The following is a 24,626-nucleotide window of genomic DNA, read 5'->3' on the forward strand; positions in this document are numbered from 1 at the left end:
TGGGAGGCGAAATGAGTTATTTCAGGCCCCGGTGTGAAAGGGAGTCGAAAAGAAGGAGACGAGAAGGGAACAATACCTGAGAACAACAGGACGTCCAGCTGCCCAACGCGGATGAATAACACCTCGCCGAGCAACCAAGCAGGGAGCAATGTGTGTGTGTGTGTGTGTGTGTGTGTGCATTTCTTTACGCGTGGTGTGTGTATTCGAGTGAATTAGCAGAAAGAGGGGAGAAAAGAGGCGGCTGAGGTGGTGCTCGGGAGTCGACGAAGTGCCTTCTCTCCGGCGGCCTGGGGAGGCGTGGGTGTAATAGATTAAACCAGTGTCTCGGGGCTCATCCCATGGCTAACCCTGCCCTATTAAGAGTGGCAGCGCGAGTCTTTCACAGTCACTCCACTCCACTGCAGTGTGGACAGGGCTGCTGGCAAGGCTCTCAGATGGCACTCCACTGTTGTGAGTACTCTGAGGGGGTGGGGGTGGGGGGGGTGTGTGTGGGGAGGAGGAGATACTTCGAGGCAGCCAAGGGCACAAACCCATGTGACTGATGGCAGCACAATAAAGTGAGCATCGCCTCTCCACAGTGCTAGGACCCCCCACCACCACCACCACCACCTCCCCTTCCAAGTATTCAGAGGGACAACAAATCACTCTCTGGAGCATGTAAGCTTTTCTCCGCTGCTGATAAGCTCATTGTGCTCCGTGGTCAGTTGACTGCTTATGGGCGCAATGATGGCCAGAGGTCTTTAGCATTCTTCTGCATGGCAGCATCTTGCTGAGACTGTCAGTCAACGGCCGCAGTGACCTTATAAAGAAGGCGCTCATACGCAACGGAAGATGCCGGGACTCAAACGGACTCAAAACCCACTGAGTCACGACGGCTTATCTCCAAAATCTCACCTTGCAACGGCTTCGCGTCCCAGAAACTACAGCTTGCGTGGCTCATCGGGCTTTCGTCGGGAAGCCAACAAGGCGAATCGTTAGCTCCCGGATGATGGGTGCGATCGCGTGGGATCAGGAGGGGTTTTTCGGCCCCGCTGAAATGAAGCATCCAGACGCGGCCCTAATGTGGCTGCGTGGAGGAATGCGTTGGCTCACACGGCTGCAAATTAGAAATGCGCGATATTTTCGTCATGTCTGGCTGAGCTTCGGTTTACTCTCAGTGGATAAATCGTGTGAGTGGGTGTTAATGATTCATACGCGGTATTGTACAAATATAATTCTGTGGTAAATGGATTTAAGACTACTCTGCACGTCACAGATTAAACACTTGCATTATTTTTCCACCCTATTTAATCTCTTCAGGTAATACCTGTGTTCAGCACAAACAAATGGAATCAGCCCGCTAATGACTCGCTGGGGTGTGATAATGATTCTTCAAGGGGAAAGGCTCGCTTCACCCATCGCTGCTGGCAGAAGACGATCCCCCGTATTGCCGGGGCGAGCTTGGACTGAGATTTGAGAAGAGTATTGAACTCTGCTATGCTAACACTGAGCCGAACACACAAAGAAACGGAGAACCTATTCGATACGCACATATCGCCCCGCTTCTCCCATCCCCAAAATAACCAGCAAGCTCCAAAAAAAAATAAATCAAACAGGGAGCACGCCGTGGGGAAGAGGACCAGAAACAGACCGTAGTATCAAGTCAGAAACAGATTTCACTTCATGGATTTCCTCTCAGGATATCATCATCAACTGGCACGTCCATTGTTCAGTATTCACAAGTGTAAGTCTGACAATTTTATTGTGTTTGAAGCGAAATACTGTACCTGCGAGACTGCGATGCCCTGATTAGTCCCCCCGTTATGAATTAACAAATTCCCTTGGAACATAACAGGTTCAACTGGCAGGAATAAAAAAAAAAAAAGTTCCTTCATTCAGTATCGCTGCCAGTGCAATGAAGGTGCACATTTACATATCAAAGGGCGCCGCACCATGTCTAGAATTTCAAGTGTGTTCTGTTGTGATGTTGAAGAGCAGCAGCACTGACACGGGAGGAACTCGGTCTGTCCTCCTTACAAATTCCTCCGCTGATACACTTCCTCGTTGTGTCCGCAGTAACCCATAAAAGGTGCGACACAACTGGAGCCGTAATGAGAACACTTCAAACGTGTAATTGAACATGCATAGGTGTGTGTGTGTGCGACTTGTTTGAGGAGGATGCATGTGTGGGTGTGGGTAATACTTATTCATACAGCAGTGGTTCTGAGCTCATAAGTAGGTCATCTTCCAGGAAGGGGGAAAGAAAACTCGAAATGAAACATGCAGTCAGAGAATGAAGGGCCGTTTTATTTTTTATTTTTTTCTTCCCCTTTCTGAAAAATTTCCCTTATGGCCTCCAGATCTGATTTGATTCTCCCCAAGTCAAGCGTTGACACATTAGCACGTCTTCTCATTAACTCTGAGTTTCTCATTACCCCTTCCTGGCCCCATTTTATTCCTAGTTAACAACAGATATCCCAGACACACTTGGACATTGGTGAATCTCAGACACATTAAAAAAAAAAAAAAGGCAGTGAAGCTCTCAACATTACTGTTCTGCACCCAAAATAGCATATGTAAATTATTATCTGCCAGACGTGCTTGACGGTTAATCCTATGGCTGTCTATGCATTGTTCCATCGGTGTCAGCAAGGCCACTCTCTCCTCCATCTGCCGAGGAAATGAGCTGCGATGTGTCCTTCTGTCGTCATCTCCTTTCTTTGCTGCTACTCAATAAGTACCTTTAAGAGCAAAAACCCTTCCTGTCCTGACTACAGTGTGTACTAAAATAGATACATATGTCAAATGAACTGCTTTGTGTTCAGTGATGTGATAAATGAGTGTTAAAAAAAACCCCAATATCTGACACAATTCAGAAGTGTGATGTCATTCAGCGCAGAGACTTTTGAGGTCACGTGACCTGCCCTCTGGTGGAGGCACACAACTCTTTAGCAAATAGAGATGATAATCAGTTTGGGTTTGTTGACGCTGTTAGCTTATTAGCTACAGCTAATCGAGGCATTTGCTCAGCTAAGAATGACTCCCGAGTCATTAAACAGCAGTGAGAGCATCTTATAAAAGACATTGGTAATTTCTGTGTGGAAAAAAAAAAGGCAGATAGCAGTGACTACAGAAGTTAAGGACGCTTTTACATCTGTAGGTGGGTTCCTTCGGTCCGCTAAAAAATCTGATATCGGCTACAGTTTCACAAAAATACTACGGTCGGTTCGTTTGCTTTCACACCAAAACGCACCAGACCAGTAGAAAGAGGACCAGACCACTAGAAAGAGGACCGAGACCCTCCTTTTCAGGCAGTCTTGGTTCGGTTGTTGGGAAAACAGACCTGAGTATGTTGCAAACCAAACAAATGATGTATGAAAGGCTGGACGGCAAACTGTGTAACAGATCGTAAGGCCTCCGTTTTATGTATTTTAGTTTTCTTGTCCATTTGAACTAGTATACTTAAGAAAATAAACCTCATTTTGATTAGTTCTAGTCCGGGGTTCATTAGTATCTAATGTATATGTTTCACTAGCAAGCTTTTTTTTTACTAGCTCTTTAAGCTAGTTATCATTAGCAGGAGTTAAACTTTGTTTCAGTGCACAGCGGCTAGCTGCGGCTATCTCACCAGCTAGCTTTAAGTTGCTAGCTCTCTAGTTTTAGCTGCCTACTTGACACCAAACCACTCTTCACTGGGTTTTAGTTGTGTTTTGACTCTGTAATGCTGGATTAGCCTGCTAGCAATTATAGTTATATCACGATAACTGCATGAGTCTGTGGTGGTGTGACAAGGTGTTAACTCTATGCATAGCGGAACACTACTGACCACCTGCACCTAAATAATATTTGTAAAGCTCAACTCTTTTAAATTTAGAATATTATTTATATGCAGTGATTAGTCAAATCTCTTGGATGCAAGCTGTGCTAGCTCAGAGAGAGAGATTTGTGTGAAAAGAGCAACACAATGTCCTCCTGGTAGCAGACCGTTACATACAAATTAGACAGTTATAAAGGTTGAGAGTCCGGGCCTGTATCCTGACTGTGGTGAACGATGCAGCATGTCGGGACGGAAAAGCACTGCGACTCCTCGTGAGACGCTGGCTAATGAGGCCTGCGTCATGTACACCTCCTGCTGTGCACCTCACCAGCATCGCCTTCCCTCCTCCTCCTCCTCCTCCTCCTCCTCCTCCTCCACCTGTGCGTGGATTTCTGCTGAGCTACGCAACGCTGTTTATATGGTGGTATCATATACAGTGCAAGAGGGCCTCTTATTAGCTAATCATTCATTCATATCGTATTTAATTAGCTTTTGTTTTGGTCCCGGTTTAGAATCACATACAGTAAAAACGTCTTAATATAATTATTGACTTTTTTTGTGTTCAAAAACCACTCTCCGAGAAGCAAAGTACATCGAGTTCCTTTTGATGCTGATTTTCCAGTAACCAGGAGCTCAGTAAACTGAAATAACGCTGTACATTTTAGGCTGCTTCGGAAGGTGTAAGTTGGCGTGAAGTCTTTTAGTTTGATTGTGGGGGATCAGCATTTGAATGACACCCGCAATGAATTCCATTTTTCATACGTGACTGTTGCTTCGGGGAGCTCGGTCTTCTCCGTGTTGTCACTTCTTGAAAGAGATTGAAAGGGACAGAGTGTATTTCCTGTTGAAGGATCTTATAGCTGTGCCTAGCCAGTTGCATCTGGCGCACTGTAATCAAACCAATCATGGTGGTTGATGGTCAATGATTGCTTTCAGATTGGCTTGCCTTCACATAGCTCTCACTTCTTCTTCTTCTTTTTTTTTTTTACGGACACCTGCTGCAGCAGCAAGACTGTGAAACCATGGAGATGGAGGGGAGACAGAGGGCTCGGGAAGCATCTGCTGCCGCCGTGAAATCACGACCGCACAGCCTCTGATCATTTCTAGTGGTTGGACTCTAATTAGATCACTAATTCATGCGCATTTAATTTGAGAGCGACGACTGGTCATGTTTATCTTGCCTCAAAAGAACGACTTTCCTCCGGTGCGCCTACCCTCTCACGCCGCCTCTTAACATAAGGACGTTTACGCTGAGTCGTTACCAGCTGTTTTTCAGTCGGTGTCTTTTTGGAACAACTTGCCAGTAGGAGGCCCGAGTCCTGGGGCGGGAAGATAGCATTGCTGCCATAGTGGTTACATGGTAGTCAATTTGAAAATACACAGAAAGGAATGTCTCTCGTGTGACTGCGGGGCAGCAGAGCGTGACCGACGGCGAGCTCGCCAAGTGTGCTCGGTCACACATGAGAGGCCAGGAGACGGGCAGGAGCACGAGCGCGGGTGTCACTGCCGTCGGATGTTTACACCTCAGCCGCAGACATGCCGAGGATTCGCATTCCACCCCTCGCCTCCAACTAATTGACCCTGAGCTGATATGTCAGGAGCTTGAGGAGCTAGAACACATGAACCCACGGAGCTCTCGTTGGGAGAAGTCTTGTAAAGGGGCGTAGTTCTTGCTGAACCACGAAAGAGCAGCTGGACCTGGTCAGGACCTAGATTGTGTCTCACATGAAATGCTGTACAGTAGGTTTCAACCTGCTATTGACTGCCATTCAATATTTTATTATCAAGTATATTCTGTTCTGTATAATCACTTGTATCTACATACGGAGTGACCTCCATGTTTTTACAGTAAGCCAGAACGCACACTGGCTCTAGATCGGGCCGTTCACGTTTTTTCGCGGTGGCCATCTTTTTTTCCGTTTTTTTTGTGTCGCCAAATCCTAAACGGTGCACCTTTTTTAAAACACAAAAGAGTTATCATCATGCGCGACGTCATATCTGTGTTTTTACTGCTTACGTTCTGGTTGGGAACGATGCTATTTCAATGTATTTTGAGTGACAACGTAAACATTGGAAATCATCCAAATAACTGACATTTATTGGATATGAGGAGGCTGATGTTTACGATTGATTGCAGTTACTCATCCTTGAAAACGCTGACTAAATAAGCAGAGGGCAATCTTGCCGTCAACGCGGATGCTCTTGTTCACTTACTGCATTTCTTCAAGTGCTCTTACAGGATGACTGCTACAGAGAAAGTCAATTAGAGCAGGAGTGCCTCCACGTGTTATAAGACGACACGCTTATTAGTTCAAAGTGAACCGTAAAAAGCAACATTAACTGGCCTTTTTTTTTTCTTTTTCTGTTTCCTTTTTCAAGCCCCTGGACTACGAAAGCAAGAAGGCGTACACCTTTAAGGTCGATGCCACCAACGCTCATCTGGATCCACGCTTCCAAAGCTTTGGGGCCTTCAAAGACACGGCAACGGTGAAGATTAACGTTCTGGATGTGGACGAGCCCCCGGTGTTCAATAGGCCCTCCTATGTGATGGATGTGTACGAGGACACGCCCGCCGGCACCATTATTGGAGCGGTGACGGCGCAGGATTTAGATGCCAGCGGCAGTCCGGTCAGGTAAAGTTAAAACTCTTCAGTCTAATGCAGTCAAACACTTTACACATGAGGTTCAGGAACAACTGTGTCGTACAAGAAAAAGTAGCAAATGAACACAGAGTCAGGGGCGCACCGTTACGACGAGCCCCGGTGCTAGTTACAAGATGAGAAGCACCATTAGGCGTATATGTATTTCACCGACAATGTGTCGATCACTTAGGCCATGGTGCTGGATATATAGCCCTCTTTATGGGATAAAATATTGCTTATTATTATTATTATTATTATTATTGATTATTTTTCATGGTAGTGTTTTTTTACCAGCAAAAAGTCCAAATTACCAATCTGTAATAGAGCTGAATTGAAGTAACGGGGGCTTTAGAATGCATAAAGGGCGATATAAAAAGGGCAGTTTAGGTTTTATTTGTGAATAATACACATTTCTTATAGAAATTAGTTTGAAGAATACATGTTTTCCATTGCTGTAGATGGGATGGATAGAAATAGAGAGAGAGTCAGAGACCACCGTTTATATTCTTATACTGTATCATCCAGGAGGACTAGATCTTACCCTGGGGTAACTGCTGATAGTGAATGAAGTGGATCTGACTGCACCTCTTCTTCTCGAGAGGCTTTACTATTGAACCAAATATCCCTCGTTACTCCCGCGAGGATAAAAAAGAAGCTGAAGGGAGAAGTACTGCGATACTGCAGCCGGTGATTGAAGGTTTTAGAACTCTAATCCATTCGTCAATGTCTCCAGTCTCCATTCATCGATGTCATCATGGCTTTAATCTCGAGAGTATTGTCAGCTTTACTCATCAGCCGACTAATCAATCCATGTAGAACGTTTGACATTGTCGTGTAAAATCCTGCTCGCGTCGTCTCTTGGCAGCTCAGGATGCGTTGACGTTACGCCGCGGAGACAAAATTAAAAGTTTATTAGTGGCCCCGTATTTGCAATTTTTAGAGTGCGGATATTATTTGGCTTTAGTTTGAGAATTAACTCATATATTCAGTTGTTTTTACTCACTACAATAAGTAAAGCTACATATGCTAAGCTATATATATATATTTGTGTAGTTGAGGAACTATATAACATTGAGCACATTGTAGCTGTACAGCGAAGTGGATGTATTGTGTTTTTGTCAGAGTTCTTTTGTACAACATTCGTGGCGGTAATTCAAATGGACCAAGTAGGACAGACAAAGCTGTCCCCGTGCTTTGATTACATGCTGAATTAGCTACTGCAAGTTAAAGCCCTCAACACACGAAACACACATTTGAGCGACGATTCATACAATCTCAATTGAACATGACAGCTAATCAGTAGTTCGGTGTGACGGTACAGCCACGCAAAGCAAAGAATATTAATGCAAATGTTGTTTTCCGCAGTTTTATTTCATACGCTGAAATTAATTTCTTACGTTTTGGTTGTTTTTCATAGAACTCAAACATTAATCCTCATCTAAAGAAATGCATAGCCTAACAAGATGTCCCCATGGGTCCTAATTCATTTTTATTTTGTCTCCAGGGTAATTATCAGGTGGGACGTTCCAACGTCCCTGCTCTGTGTGTTTAGATCTAACATGCTGGACTGATTTATACTCTGTCTTGCTGCGCTCCCGCTACCACACAAGTACTCACACGCTATATATAAAACTTGAGTGGCAGATAACAATAGACCGTCAAGACAAAAGAAGTGCATTCTTAAAAAATGCATGAGAACCCTTTTGTTTTTGACCCCCTCTCACAGTCGTTACTTTTGCTCAGGCAACGTTGTAGTAATGGTTCTTGGAAGATGTATCGCTCAAGCGTAGCACGGATACAGCAACAAAACAATAAATATATACCTGTTGCACGCACAGAAGTTGTTTTATTATGAATATTTTATTCCGGAGAAAACAAAAGAATAGAAGAAGTAGCAATCTGTACAAAAAAAAAAAAAAGGAATGGTATTTGTCTCACTTTAAATATTCATCAGCGGTACGTCTGACATTGTTCATTTGTGTGCATTTTCGGAGAGCAGCCTTGCATTCTTCACTTCAAAATAATAGACCCGATGACCCATCATGCATAGGGAATTATGCTTTTAGACTTCAGTCTTAGACCGATTCTGCTATTTAGCGGCATAGAGCCGCGTTAACTCTAGCCGGGGAAACAAAGGGGCCTCATGAATTCTGCATTGTTGGCCGCTTCTCAAGAGCTTCCTGAAGTTTGAATGACTTTTTAAAGACTGAACTTTTTGGCTTCTGTCTAAAATGGCGGTATCACAAATCACACCGAAGACATGAACACTGCAGCAAAACTGGAAGCTCTGAAAATCGATAGCTGTGGAAAATGAACACAACTTGTGCCTTTAAAATGTTTCTTGAATCACCTTTTGTACTGCGCCGTAATCTTCTCTGGGCTGAATTAACGCCAGCGTCGGTTCAAAGTAGGTGATAACGCTGTAATTAATTTTCATATCTGCATTTCTCAGTACAGAGTTGATCTTTAGTAGTCTTTTTTAGATCTGTGATTTCTTTCTCACAGCTGTTGATGATCTCTATTCTCCTTGAAGATAAATCAGAGATTCATCCAATTACAAGTAAAACAGCTTTGACGCTTTCTTTCTCACATGAATTTAAAGGGAAACGTAATATATGTATAATATATCTTTACAGATTGCCATTGAGGCGGTTGGGGTGTAGTTTTCTCGCTCGAGGAAATGTCAAAAAACATTCATACTATGTGATCTAATCTGTAGTATCCTGGCTGTCTCACCACTGGGTCACGCTGACACTGTAACGTACGCTTCAGTGTAGCAGCTTGACTCCAGTAATACCAACCCCCCCCCCCCCAAAAAAAATAAATAAAAAGCGTTTGTGCCCTCAGGATAAATTGTGAACCATTGATCTTTTGAACTCTTGATGGGAGTTTGGCCGTAATATATATCAAAGAGACTCGCACTAAACTAGTTTGGACACGTTCATGTTCACTTCAAGGCTACGCGCCACACAGAGGTTCAGGGAGGACGAATCACAAGTGAAGTAACCAAAGAAAAAAAATCTACTGAAGTGTTTTTTTAAAAAATCATTTTCATTAATGACATGGGGGTTTGAATGTACTCTAGGCCTCTTTCTATTAATGACTGGAGTCCAGTTTGAGCCTCTATAGTGTAAAGAAACAAGCATGATGAATATTAATAGGAAATGCCCTTTAAAGATCAGATAGCTTGCCATGAGAAAGATCAGGCAGAATGGTGGCACAGAGAGGCCGTTCCTTTAATGTGGACAAGTCCAGGCTCAAGCCCCTTGAGTAATCAAGCCTTTGTCCAGCGCAAGTGCCCACGAGCAAGGCATCGAACCCAACCTCTGACCTCCTTGTGAAGAGGAATAAAGCACAACAACATATTTAACTCCTCTGGGAACTCGCAAAATTATTAATGAAAAATAGCCTTTTAAGATCAAATAGCATGGCGTGATGAATGGCGCTGTCAGCGGCATGCTGTTCGCTTTCAGATCTCTTTTGTACGTCGTCGTTTGCATTCAGAGCGACCGGGGCGAGACCAAAGATGTAATTCTCAGAGAGGACATTGCACCCTCTGTTCTCAGACACCCAAACCAACGCTTGTACGCCTGTTGTGGTGCGTCGGCCGTGCGAGATTGATACAGTTTCGACGGTACCTAAAATTCATTTACGTTCCCGAAGAAATCCGTTTGCTCAGCATGGCCAAAAGTACATGCGCCCCATTATAGGATCGGAATGTATATGCGATCCTCAGCACATTTTCTGGAAATGACCATTCAGAATGAGTAATGAAGGCTGTACGCCAACATCACATTACACCTAACTCATATACATGAGCCCGGAGGGAAAACCACTGTGGTTTAATTCTCTGGTTTATGTTGGGAATGGACGCCATTAAACAAACGTTGTTTTTTTTTTTTCTTCTTCTTTTCTTTCAGGTATTCCATTGACTGGAAGAGTGACATGGACAGCTACTTTGACATTGATCCGGTGGAGGGAACGATTTCCACGAACGAACTCCTCGACAGAGAGAGCATCGCCCGGCACAACATCTCCATCGTGGCGACCAAACTTAGTAAGTATGACAACAAGATCGATCGTGATTCATGCAGGTGTCGTTGTCCTCCCCCTGCCATAATCTGTGTGAAGGATTTAACACACTTTTGCTCAAGTCAATACTCAATCCCGTTTTGCTGGAAAGGTTTATAGGTGACTATAAACCATGATGGCTCTCCTGGAGGGATGTATCTTCAGGACATTGTCTCCTCTAGCATATACCCTGCTCAACCCTGTTTTCTACCTTTTTAACACATTTGATGACATTGGCATTGAAAGAGAGCGCGTCTTGCCAGAGTCAACTTTTACTTACACCGCAGTAAAATGCGAACCTCCTGGAGCTTTACAGCAAGCAGATGCAGTGGCGTCACAGCGTGTTGTGAAGGAAGGAACAGACGCTGAGCTGCGGTTTTTAAGACGTGTCATCAAGCTAATTATGTTTTTATGAAGGAAGTGGAGCAAATTTCCGGATAAATAAGCAAATCCATCGTCATCAAGTCATCAAATCTGCCGAGAACCGTCAAAGTCATTATCCCAGAGGCTGCCTGGTGCTCAATCAAAATTACACACGCTGTATATTCATTAGGACAGACTGTGAAATATGAGCCGTTAAAACTTGAGTCATTGTCGCCTTGGAAACTGATATTACTCACTTCCCCTCAAGGTCATGGTAGTGACATGCTAATTCTGCTTCCAGTGTGTGTGTGTGTGTGTGTGTGTGTGTGTGTGTGTGTGTGTCTTTGTGTGGCTTTTGTGCATAAATGTCAAGGACCTGGAGGATGAGGTAGACTGAAAGGATCTGCGGTGATGGAAGGAGGGAGCTGATGGTAGTACGAGTGCGTTATACGTTCATCTTAAGGGAAGGCGTATAAATAATCTCCAAAAAAACTGATTCTGCATTCATATTTACAACCTGGTCGGCAACAGGGCAAGATTTTGGTATTGGAAGCGTTCTGGTTTCCGTTTAGTATCAAGCAATCACGTTCGAGCCGGCTTGGCTTGGGTAAAAAGTCCTTGTAGAGTAAAGAAGAGGCAGAATTCATCGGCCTCACTGAGGACGATTCAGCCTGTTATTAGTTTAAAATTAGCTTGTAAACTGGCTACTTGTGAGGCAATCCAGTCGGAGAGTAAACAGTGAGCAGCGCACGGAAAAGGAAGTCTTGGCCCGGATATCTGGTGGCGATACCAGAAACCCAGACACACAGCTTCTTGCCCCCAGAAGGCTTGTCTGTCGCCAGCTGATGGACTCCGAGACTGGCGTGTAAATAGCAAGACATTTTGAGGACATTTTGCATGTCATGATAACACGTTTTAGGCTTTTCACATGTCACCTTTACGCCATGTTGCTCACGGGAAACGGCGGCGGTTAGGTTTAGTCAACAAAACCACACATGGTTGAGTTTAAAATAAGTACATAAACTAAGTTAAACCTAAACAGCATAACATTAGCAGGAAAAACACGTCACAATAACTCAACAACACTTTGGGACACAAACGGCGGCCTCCTGGTTGAAAGTCCTGCGTTTGTTCCCACCATGAGTTCTCGTTCTCACTTTGTACACACCGCTCTGAGCGGGGCATGGTCTGTATTTTGTGTTTGCATTGCAGTTCGCACAGAGTACCTGGCGTAAAATGTCACGCAGAAAGCAAGAAGGGCGATGTCATTGCACGCTAAATGGTACAAATGGTTGTAGATTTGGTGAGGCCGAGCTGGTTCATCGTACTTTGATGCAGGAATTGAGAAGTATTTCTGCACACCTTGCCCTCGCCCACGTTCTTATACGCCTCCCCCCAAAGTCAGCCTCTGATCCAGGCCTCTGCCTTCTCCGGTAACCCCTCTAGAGACTGTTTTCACCGTGAGAGAAAAGCACGGAATCCTCATCCAAAGCCAGCGTTAAAGAAAAATAATGGTTGAACTGGTGAAACGGGGATGGAGATAAAAAAAAAAACACAGCAACATGGAGTCTGTATCCCAACTCTTGAGTTGATATCTGTTTTTGACCTTGAGTGAGATTTGGCAGAACTTTGTGTTCCGAGTATTGGAAAGCTGTTACGGCTCCTCTGAGGTGCATTCTATTATCATCTTTGGGATGTTGTCTGGCTGTTATTCAGATTGTAAAACCATAAAGAAGAGCAATAAATACGGAAGCAAGACACCTTGAAAACCCACAGTAATAATGCATTGTATGAAGAGAGGTCATGCACTGGAAAAAAAAAAAAACCCTCAAAAAAAACTAAACGTTCTGACATTTTTACACTCTGGAGCAGCCTCAGCTGGCCCTGCAGAGCAGTTTGCAATAAATAGTAAATTCATGCAGAGCTCCACATTTGACCCGTTTCTGCTTTCGACTGTGTGTCCTTGCTGCTAATGCTTTTTTTCAACATTTCTCCACCCACACCTTTTATTGCCCATTACGATGACTCAGAGGAAAACATATCCAACAATATGAGTAGTCGGATGACATTTTGCCTCGAATATAAAAAAAAAAAAAAAAGGGGGGGGGGGGGGGGGGGGGGGGGCGTGCGTACACGGCTGTGATTAGTACGACACCTGAGTCTGAGACTTTTTCACTTCAGGAAAAAAAAAAGCCTCAGAGATTAGTCCGGTCATTGCTAGACACTGCAGTCATGCAGCAAAATGAGAGCGCTCTCTGCTGCTCTCCCGAGACTCGGCGCACAGCAGAGAGCGCCGCTAAATAAGAGCCGGGGTTAAATTAACGGTTTTGGCATTTAAGCCCAGTGGCAATTTTTAGGAGTCAAAGAGAGGGGAAGAGCTATTAAATGCAATAATAACCTTGGCAGGAGCACGCTCTCTATCTATTTACAGCAATTGAGTGTAGTTTCACACCGAATGATGGGAGTTTGTGTGTCGTGAGAGCGCTTATTATTCTAACCAACGTTGCACTTTCAACAGATTGCTGAGCATAAGGAATGCTTCTGTCTCATGTTTTGCAGCACATTTCATAGATTTGTGGTTGATTGCGTGCTTGCTTGCTTGCTTGATTGATTTTCTTTATTTTTTTTTAATAAAATGAGCTCAATCAAAAACAAGTAATATCCAAATATAAAAGAAGTGAAAATCAGGCAACTTCACGGCTGACCGATCAAGCATTCTGCAGCAGCACAGAATTTGGTTAAATAAAAAAGAAATAGAGCATTTGCTGTGGCGCTGAGAACGCTGATTTGAATATAACCGCTATCCCATTGCTCCATCTAGTGGGCTGACGGATGCATCACTGGTGACACGCTGAGAGGCAGTCAACAGTTATGAAGATGAGATCGGGGGGGGGACCATAAACTCTTGTATCTTACACATTTCATCGATCTAGATTTGAAGTCTTTCAAACTTTTTAGGAGGCCAAAAAAAACAACAACAACCTCAGGACCTGGATGACGGGAGAGATCAGTATTTTGTGCTGGCTGAGCATCAATGTTAGCAGTTCAGTCAGTTCAAAGCAGCAAATCCCATGCTCAGTGTCAGTTTTACCTCGGTGGCAAGATTGCTTTTTCCATCAAGGTCAGACACAGGTTACTAACTGAGCTGTGGCTGCGTCTCCAATCCCCTTGAGACGCCCCCCCCCCCCTCCCCAACCACCATTCATTCTTCTCAACCACCCACCTACGCACCCATACACTGGCACTCACACAAACAAGTGCACACTAAGCCCCCCCCCCCCCACTGCAGAGCAAAGCCTATTCCCACACCAAATCCATAAAGTTTACCTTTACTCGGGCTTTCGCACAAAAAGAACATTTCCCCGCTGTGCCCCTGCAGTGAGGAAACATTGTAACAAACAACCCCAGGATTCAAGCGGGTCCCTCTCAAGGGGGCTTTCACACTATAATTAATATGGGCCGCACATCTCATGGCTAAAACCCATAACACAACCTGAGGGTAAAAGAAAAATATTCCCTCTAAAGAGCCGTATCCCATAATGAGAGGCATGCTTTATTTGTAGTCGGCGCACGGGATGCATTTACTGTGTGTTTTTATTTAATCCTCCTTTACATCGTCAATCAAAAGCGCCATAAAACGGCAGCGGCCGGGTGCAATTCACGCGTCAACGTGTTCCAGACGTGCGTCAAAGCAGACGCACTACGGTGGGCGAGCATCAAGGACGCTCTGACTGGACGTGACGGCCTCTTTAACCGCTTGGCCATCCTACCACATCAGTGATAAACCTTTACGCCTGGGCTCGTCATGTGATGGTAGTACTTTCCGTATCCACATGATGTCAGTGCTGTAAAAAAAAAAAAAACCCCAACACCTCCCACGTTGTGTTCTTTTCTGCAGGCGTGTGCACACTTTATTTAAAACACTTGTGTTTTCCTTCTTCTCCAGATAGTCCGGTTCTGACCAGCCGGGTGGCCGTCACCGTCAACGTGCTGGACATCAACGAGTTCCCGCCTGAGCTCGCCAGTCCTCACGAGACCTTTGTTTGTGAAAATGCCAAAGCGGGACAGGTACTTTCATATTCACTCTCTGCTCCGCCTCCGCCTGTGCTCGGGTCATGCGATCGTGGCATTTTAACACCCGAAGATTTTAAGACGTGTTTATTTTTCAGTGAGTGGACAGCTGTTGATTGGAGTGTTGTTTATCCTCAAAGATGATGCAAAAAAAAAAAAAAAAAGGTGATAAACTGAATCTGAAAGGTGTGGATTCATAAATAAGTGCTGTCAAGGTGTCAATGTTTACACGTAGGCTGATCTCGAGGTGTGTGGAGATAATTTGTTCTACCTTTTTGAGCACCGCATTGCTGCAATAAATACAAATTTTTTTTGTAGCTCTCACTTTGATGCCTAGCAGAAGGTTGATTTCCAGTGTTCTACTCAAGGTCACTTGAATAAAACCTTTCATTTCAAGGGAGTTGGCAGAGAACCCTTCAGCGCAGACTATGAATCTAAATCTTGAACGGATTGTGGCGTAGAGTTCGATTCAGCAGAAGAAGCAATCATAAAGCACAGCAGTACTTTGCATATCAGCAGCCCGGAGTACATTTCAGATGATATATTTGAGATGCGGCGGAGAAGTTGCCTGTGCGCATTGTAAACCACCTGTGCCTGTAAATTAGCCCATTAACCAGCATCTATATGCAGTTAGCGTTCGGAAGGGAGCAGCTTCCTTGGCAGTCTATCAAATTGCTGTAGACTCCTCATCACATGGAGGATGTTTTTGTTGGTCCTCGGGCCGGTCGCAATCAAAACAGCGGCTGTGCCCTGCGTGCGAGGGCATCGCCGTCTCCCTAACAACAAGTTGGCAGTGACTTATTTATTTTTTTTGTCACGTTGTCAGCCAAATGTCAGCCACGTTTGAGGCCAAATTTATGCTGGATTCCAAATGCAAAAAACTTCAAAACTAGTCAAAAAAAAAAGAAGGCAGAAATCAAAAGGCAAGACTATTCAACCACAGCCTTATATTCAGATCAGCTGCAATCACCATGCAATATGTGCCGTGTATTCAAAAAGGCATCCCCTCTCTCCTCCCTCCTGTGAAGAACATACACTTTCCTCCAGTGTTTCCACAGCATGATTCCTCCAGGTGTTGTGCACAGCTGCTGGATTATAAAGAACTCCAGATCCTCTCTTGAAAAACATGCAAACCGCCTGATTTGGAGAGTCTCCCCCGCTGTGCCGCGACCTCCCGTTCGAACTGATCTGTAAGCAGGACGCAGCCAATCAAGAGAAGCAACTGACTGTTTTCATGTAAATGTGTGGGACGGTGAGGCGGGAGAAGGGGGGCCGGAGACCTTAGAACTGAGATTTCGCTAAATTCAAACGGCGGTGGGAAAGTCATACAGCAGACTGTTCCCTTATTTCCTTATTTATTGCACTCAGAGTCCTGACTGGTCAACTGGTCAAGTGTGAAATGAGAAAAAGCAACCGCAAAGGAAACGTAAAACAAGAATATTTACTGCTCTCCGTATTAGATATATACTTAGGACAGCCGGTGCTATTATGTGTTCCTCGCTCTTTAATGCATTCCGTTTCACGGGCTTTTTATAATGCCACGTTGTAATGCTAACCCACCGAATCAGTCTTTTATGCTGGCATAATTACATTTACATTTACAGCATTTAGCTGGCACTCTTATCTGGCGTAATTTACAATGCGGCTGAGTGCAAAAGCAGAATGCACTTAAAGCCATTAAAGATATACAATAGAAGCCGGCAGTTACAGCATCCACAGCTCCACTCGTGATCGAGAAGAGGTGGGAAGCACTTTAAAGTCCAAGAAAAGGAGCATTTCCGCCACGATAGATTATAATTATTACTGTAATTAGAAAATCAAACACACCTCATGGCTTTTAAAAGGCTAATGCCAAATGCTGATGATGAATTCTCCCTCGAGGGATTAATAAAGTATGCCTGCTTCCTTCTTCTTCTTCTTCTTCTTTTTTTTTAGACAGTGTATACTCTACACACATTCCCAATATGCTTAGCAGTTAAAAAAAGGTGCTTAATGTGAAATTCAGAGCATATCCGTTGACTCCACATGGCTCTCAACATGGCGGCAGCTAAGCTAACATTGCCCACGGTGCTAACAGTGTTTACATGAGGTGTGGGGGGGGGGGTTCTCTTCCGTGATGACACAGTTGATATAATGCCGTTTTCTTAGAACCTTTGAAGTCCCAGTGAAACATCTTTAGCTTCTGTACTAAGAGGTATTCCCCAGTGAACCGCAGTATATTTCAGCAGTCCACGGTTAAGAGAAGGATTTAAATCCTTTCACATTTGATTAGACTGCTATAAAAAAAAAAGCGGTCGGGCTTAGAATGTAGAGTGATTACAGAGCTAGAGAGGGCCGTGCCTCCACACAATCCTCCCGAAGATGCAGATTGATTTAAGGGGCGGATCTCATGAGATTATTGGTTGAAATTGTTCGCTGATACTTTACGTAAGCAGTCATGTTGTGCTTTTGCAGGTAGAAAGATGATCGGATTTTGAAATAAAATTGAAACTTGATTTTCTGTAATTGTTTTTGCGTGTATTGTTAAATTGGTGCACAATAGGACCGTGGGTATGATCTAAAAAAAAGGGTTTGTTTAGAGGCAAATAAGGTTAAACATCACTAAGCAATTGTTTTACTGTCGTACGTGTTGATTAAACAACGGGGCAGTCGACAGATAATGAATTAACAGCAGTTTTGATTAAACATTTGTCCGTTTTTTCTTCTTCCTGTTATTGTAAATTGAATACATTTAGACAAGAGTACAGTTAGTCAGAACATGATGGGAGAGAGACGGTCGACATACATCACAGGTCCCTGACCAGTTAGAATCAGGGACACAGCAGCTTCATGCTATGCAACTGCTCGTCCTCTGGAACACCCTGCATAATGTGCAATTTCAAGACATCACTTTGTGGTCAATCTTGATGGCCATTAGACAATATTTCTGGATAATAAAAGGGTTGATAGATTAAATGCAATTGAAAGTAATTGCTATTTGCAGCTTTGGATTTATTCATCACCAAGCTAATTTGGTCGCTAAAAAAAAATCAATAGTGCAAAGTGTACAGCTGCTGTGGGGAAAACAACGGAGCATTCATCACACCTGCTGTCGGGTTAACTCCTCTGGAGGGGATTTTATTCAAACACTGAGCGGGGAGAGAGATGGGAGGAGAGCAGCTCATTGGGGGTGATGTAACAAGGCAGGAGGGCTCCTTCACCGAGGGCCGAGGCGTCGGGTCCGCAAGCAGGTCAAAGCCCCGTGAGCAGACCGGTAGCACAGCCGGCAGGGCAGCCGGTTTCAGGCGAAGCTCTGAGACGTTTGGGGAAAATGAAGAAAGTCGTCAGCAGTCTGGTACAGAGGCGGCTGAGTCAGCAGTCTGTGTCTGACACGGTGGGAAAAAAAAATTGTTGTTTCAGTAAAATGCTTTCACGCATTTTTTCAAATACAAGTCATCCTGTTTGTGGCGTCGTAGTTGTACAATATATATATAAAAAGAAGTGGTTTCTGTTCTTGGCGCTTGAAAAAGATCTAGAGATGTTAACAAAATGGCTCAGCGGCTGTATCTGAGGAATATTCACTGCCTTGCTGCAGCACTGACAGGTCTGACATGCAGTCGGTTCAGGACTAGTTGACACCTTCTGCTTTACATTTTCATGCCAGAGCATTTTGACCTGTAGGAGTTTTATTCCCCATTAGAAAGACATATTTGACATTAATAAAACAAAACCTTCCAGCTGTCAAAATCCTGACAGCGTCCTGTCAACCAGGAAACTAGGAAATAAAAAAAAACTAGGAAACTAGGAAATTAAAACCTTCCTTTCCACAATCAGAGTACATGATTTGTATTTTCATTTTTAACAGGTGATTCAGACATTCAGTGCAAAAGACCAGGATCTCCCGACTGCTGGACAACAGTTCTCCTTCAAGTCACCGAAGGAAGACATGAAGAACAAGAATTTCACCATCCGGGACTTTGGAAGTAAGTCTTCCTGTTTTAACTCATTTTGGTGACGTGGCAAATCAGTGCAGTACAGTGAGAAACAGCAGATATGATTATATGATCTGGGGAGACATTTTTATCTATTTAAGCTTCGTTTTACCAGGATATTCCAATCGGGATTTGAAATCTCTATTTAGAGGGGGGTCTGGCCAAGAAAGCAGCATAAAAAGATGATGAATAGAAACCACTATTCTTATTATTGTATCTCTACATGAAGCTATAGTAGTAGGAATTCGGACAACCATTTGCTATTTGAAAAGGTTGTTGCTCACAGCTCATGGAGCGACACGTCCCGGTGCTAAAAATAAGTTAAACACATGCAGTCAGACGTTGTCTTATGATAAGGGCATATATGACACTCTGCAGTGTGCGCTGGCCGAGCCCTTTGAAGTCCAACCAGAAAGACGGGTAATGAAAAGTGGGACATGGCAGGATGAGGCCAGGGGAAACGAATGCATTCACCATCCTCTACAACAACACCGGGTCCGAACCTCTGATCCAGTTTTCCCTTTTTGGACACACCGTCTTGCAGTTTCCTGACTGCCAGAGGCTCCGGCAAGCACACTCTCCAGATACAGAGGGAGATCTGATGGGCAGGGACAGGAAGCACAAACACCACAGGCACCGCAGGACAGGTTCGGCAAGAGAGGGAGAGCGAGAGAGAGAGAGAGAGAGAGAGAGAGAGAGAGAGAGAGAGAGAGAGAGACAGAGAGAGAGAGAGAGAGAGAGAGAGAGCCCAAACAAGATCACGGTTGTGCACAACATGCAAGGTGTGTCAAAAACGCCCGACCTGTCAGGAAAAAGCGCCAGGCTCCGTCAGTGGAACAAAACCCGGCGTGACAGGGGTCAGACGGTCTAGCCGTAGCAGACAGACCCGGGCAGGTCCCGACCTGACACGTCCCCTCTCCGTCGTACGCACTGTCGGCCTCTATTCCACTCGCCCACCCTCACACCTCCGGCTGTCTTCCCAAGTTGTTCCCATTGTGTGTGTTTTTTTTGTATTTTTTATTCCGTATCTATCATCTCTCATTGCTAATCTGCTGTTTCTCTGGAGTGATGCTGGCTGCACTCGGAGATAACAAAACAACAAGCGTTCCCAACAGTCCGCGTGGTAGCGGCGCGGTGCGGACGCAAAACGCTTTGCAGTGTTTCGGGGGGGGGGGCTTTGAAAGAAAGCGGCGTTAAAAACGGCGAGAGCTTTGATAAGACCGCTCTTTGATACGTTGCCGTTTCTCATCACATTCAGGGAGGCACATTGGGTAGAGGATTCGATATCAAACATAAAGAGTTATCAGACATTGAAAAGTTGTATCTCTCTCGTACTTGGACCTCCCGACTTGTAATGTAGCTCAGGAGGATTGTCTGATTGATGTCAGGTTATATTTGGGGGGGGGGGGGGTATGTTCCTTTGCTTTGGTCTTAAAACTCTCTAACCTGTACAGATCAAGGAATAAGCACTTGCTGCACTACTTCAGGCCTCCCCATGCAAATGTGGACGATTCTTTTAATCTAAGACCACCTGCTCTTTGTAAAAGATCACCGCCTGTTTTGAAGATTTCTCTTTGATTTTCTCCCCCCCCCCCCCCCCCGCTATCATCTAGACAACACTGCCGGAATTGTGACAAAGCGGAATGGCTTTAGACGGCGTTTGCAGGAGATCTACTTCCTTCCCGTGGTGATTGACGATAATGGCTACCCTCCCAAGAGCAGCACCGGCACCCTGACCATCCGCGTATGTGGCTGCGAATCAAACGGCTCCCTGCTAACCTGCAGCGCCGAGGCCATCTTTCTCCCCGTGGGTCTCAGCACGGGAGCTCTGGTCGCCATCCTTCTGTGCATCATCATCCTGTTAGGTGAGACCCTTCCGGCTTGGAAACATTCTTAAAAGCTTGAAGCTCGTTGTGAGACGCTGAGCTCGACACATAAAAGTACAAACTGTCCTATTAACGTGTTTCACATCAATCCAAACACGCCGAGTTGACCGTCAGACTTGGTCTGGCGTCTCTCCAGGAGTGTCCGCAGTTAATTACAGAACCCATATGAATTTGGTCATTCAGTGAGACGTTCAAGATTGGAGGGAGGGACGCTTGGCTCTATAAACTAAATCCAATCTCGCTGCTCTGTGGCTGCTTCCCAGGCTACAGCTTTTACATCCCCCCCCCCCCCCCCCCCCCCACAAGGTCATGGTTGTAAAACTCCTCCTTCATTCCCCGCTGTTAATGTCCAAACTCATTTACATAGCAGGGAGGAAGTAAATGTAGCTTTATGGGATCATTTTCTGAATTATAAATATGAGAATACGGAAGCTCCCGTTTTACAGTGGAAGTCAAGGGTAGCCGTGACCTTTTGAATTGAGCTCTATTTATCTGTTTCTCTCTCTAATGTTCACTCCAGCTGTGTCTCATCATAAATCCTCTTTTGTTATATTCATGTGAAATATGTAAGTGAACATAAACGCACCCGGCCGATTGTTGTGGCGCGCGGTAGAGCTGTGACGGTGCGTACCCTGGATCTCGGAGGAATGTCTTCAAAGCTCCAAGTTGACTCCCCAACCCCCCCCCCTTCCCCGCCTCCCCTAAAGGCTGAGGCTGACGCCAAACAGAACTCACACTGAGAACATTTCCACAGAGCCACATAGTTCCTGTTTGCAGGATTTGTCAGGATGACCCAGTTGTCCTGTGAGGAGAACTGATGAGGTGAATTAAACAGATCAGCGCAGGGACTTTCATCCGCATTCGCCGTTTCTCCCAAACTGATGTGCGATTGGCTGCGCGCGGTGACGAGCGCGTGTTCAACCGGCGTGTCCTCCAATAAGCGACTGTTGTTGAAGTCTACGCCGGTGCCACTGGGGGGAGCTGGCACACTACACACACACAGGTAGATCCAAATCGCATGGCAGTCGAGGGAGCCAGATAGGAAGTGAGATTCAGCAAGGGTGGAAAGAAGAGACCTTCTTAAGCCTTCTTTTTTTTTTTTTTCTTATTTATTAGACTCATTCACATGAATGATTTCACTTTTATCCTGGCCATTGCTCTTGTGCCTAGATGCAACTGTATATTAAAGACCCAAAGGAAAACACATTTTACTGCGTATTTCACCGAGGAGACAGAGAGAGGGACACGGAGGGAGACAGATTGCGCTGACAGGAGAAAGGCAGAGAAGGAAATTCATTGTAACGTTGTATATTGGAAATCACACTGTGGCACTACGGCGTCTGAAATATGCAGAAAACTCGGTTCAACCGCTGAAGGGTAGCATGAAAAAAAAAAAAAAAATCCCAGTAAACTGTGTGCTTTGGGTATATTCTCAGCGGTACAATTTTACCCAACAGTGCTTACAGCCCTTGTGCTATCTATTGAAAGCATATAATGCTGCCAGCACACTTCATTTGCCTTGAGCCACAAAAGCGGTCCCACGAGGCATCGCATCGCAGGTCAAACTGGGATGAAAACTGTGTTTTCGATGTCTAGGTTACTTATAACCACGGTTTAAGTGGGATTGCATTCACTGTATATTCACAGCCGTGGCAGCGTCCCTGTGAGGCTGCGCTCGGGCACAGAGGCGCCTTGAGCTTACTGTCGACACGTGAACGCTCGCAATCTTATCGCCATCTTGTCTTAGTTTTGTAAGCGTGCAAAAGATAAACACAAATTACAGCTGAGGCTGATGGGAATCATACGTGTGTAAACCAAAGTGAAAATAACGGTTAGACCTGCTGGTGGTGCTAGCTACAATATCAGGGTTATCATCATAACGATTCATGCTGAGGGGGGGGGGTTGAATAAATGTGACATTTAATGATTTTAATGAGAAATCCATTTAAAAAGTCGTCTGGACATTTTACTGCAAAACAGCAATGCTCAGCAAACGACGGCGCCTTGTGACAATTCATTTGGGTTCGTCCGCTGGGGAACTTCAACGTCTGCGCAAATATTCCACGGCGATCTTTCCAAACGCTGACCGACCCTGCCATCCCTAGAGCCATGCTGGTAACATGGATGAATAGCGACGTCTTAACATATAAAAAGCACAAAACCCACATTTGACCCAGTTTGACCCAGTTCTTTTTGTTCCTGACAGGAAACGTTGGATGTGTCAACAGTGGACTAACGTGTCATTTTCTCGATTTCTTCCCTCCAGTAATTGTGGTCCTCTACGTGGGCTTGAGGCGGCAGAAGAAAAAGGAAACCCTCATGTCGTCCAAAGAGGACATCCGGGATAATGTGATCCACTATGACGACGAAGGCGGCGGCGAGGAGGACACGCACGCGTTTGACATGGGGACACTTCGCAATCCCAAGGTTGTCAAAGAGAATCTGTTCCGCAGGGACGTCAAACCCGAGCTGAAGAGAGGTCCCAGGGCGCCGGTCTCGCAGGACAGCGCCGACATCAGAGATTTCATCAGCCAGCGTCTGAAGGAGCACGACGTGGACAACGCGGCGCCGCCCTACGACTCCCTGGCCACGTACGCTTACGAGGGCGACGGCTCTGTGGCGGAGTCGCTCAGCTCCATCGACTCTCTTGCCGTAGACCTCGAGGAGGACTACGACTACCTCAATGACTGGGGGCCCCGCTTCAAGACACTGGCAGGGATATTTGGGGAACAGTCGGAAACTCAGTCGGACTCAACCACTACGGAGAATACACATTGATGTTATTCACAGACTCGAAAAGCAAATATGTAACAATGTTCTTTAAGTTGGCGTCACACACACACACACACACACACACACACACACACACACACACACACACGTTTTCCCATTGTTTTCCTCCCATGTCATCCGCTTTCATCTTTTCCCAGCTCACCGGTTTCTATTTTACGTGGTACTTCGCCACGCTCAGTCCCAAAATTGTAAAAAAGAAAAAAAGAGGGAACATATGGTAACATGATTAGATGAGCCAAGCAGCCGATCAATTACCTTTCGATTGAATGTTCTTTTCTTACATTTTGTTTCCTGTTGGGGAATAACCATACACACGGAAATGTTGTCATTTCCTCGAACATCCTTAAAAGTGCCTCAATATAATTGTTCTTTCACTTGCTATTTCACGCCACACATCCAGTGTTGTTTCTTAGAACCCCATAGGTGAAGCTGATTCGGTCAGCACACACTGGCTGAATCGTCTACCGAGACCAACGTCAACTTCTGTGGGGACAATGAAGAGGCCCGAAGTTTGGCCAAAGATGTTTTGAATGTTATTTATTGTTCTATTTATTTATTGGCTGATTGAGTTTGATTCGATTTTTGTGTATTTATCTATTTATCTCTCAGTCATCAACCTGTATTTTTTATTTTTGGAGACACTCGAGGAATTTTGTAATTAAAAAAAAAAGGCCCACATGAAAATGTATGTTTCTGTTAGGTGGGTCCTGTGAATAGACTTGTACTAGAGTTGTAAAAAAAAATATTAGGGCTAAATACTGCAGTTCAGTCATGTAATAAACACAGTTTTCTTAAATAAACCACACTTGGACAAAATCCCTTTCTGTGTTCACGTATTTTGCTCTGTATGAAATATGAATATTTAAAGTCCATCCACCGCTGGATTACAAAGATAATGTAATGTGCATGATGAGGAGTTTGAAGTGAACTTTTCCTTCTATGCCTCCAATATTTAGCCACATTAGGTCTGGCAGTGTTCCACCACTTTGGTCCAAAGTAAAATATCTCAACAAATATAAATTGCCAAGGAGCT

General features: G+C 44.8%; 1 protein-coding gene across 1 annotated transcript in view; it reads left to right on the top strand.

Moving 5' to 3' along the window:
• Window positions 1-24,399, top strand: part of LOC137872026 (cadherin-12-like) — a 92,911-nt gene extending 68,512 nt beyond the window's left edge. Inside the window, exons 7-12 of the mRNA XM_068710221.1 lie at window positions 6,176-6,429; window positions 10,359-10,495; window positions 14,819-14,940; window positions 18,788-18,905; window positions 20,528-20,779; window positions 23,067-24,399. Of these exons, the coding sequence (XP_068566322.1) occupies window positions 6,176-6,429; window positions 10,359-10,495; window positions 14,819-14,940; window positions 18,788-18,905; window positions 20,528-20,779; window positions 23,067-23,578 (1,395 nt within the window). The 3' untranslated portion in view covers window positions 23,579-24,399. The remainder of the gene's footprint in view (window positions 1-6,175; window positions 6,430-10,358; window positions 10,496-14,818; window positions 14,941-18,787; window positions 18,906-20,527; window positions 20,780-23,066) is intronic.
• Window positions 24,400-24,626: the final 227 nt, after the last annotated feature.

Source organism: Cebidichthys violaceus, unplaced genomic scaffold, assembly GCF_023349555.1.
Source record: "Cebidichthys violaceus isolate CVI_PGR_0920_01 unplaced genomic scaffold, fCebVio1.0.p SCAF_15, whole genome shotgun sequence".
NCBI classification, from domain to species: domain Eukaryota; kingdom Metazoa; phylum Chordata; class Actinopteri; order Perciformes; family Stichaeidae; genus Cebidichthys; species Cebidichthys violaceus.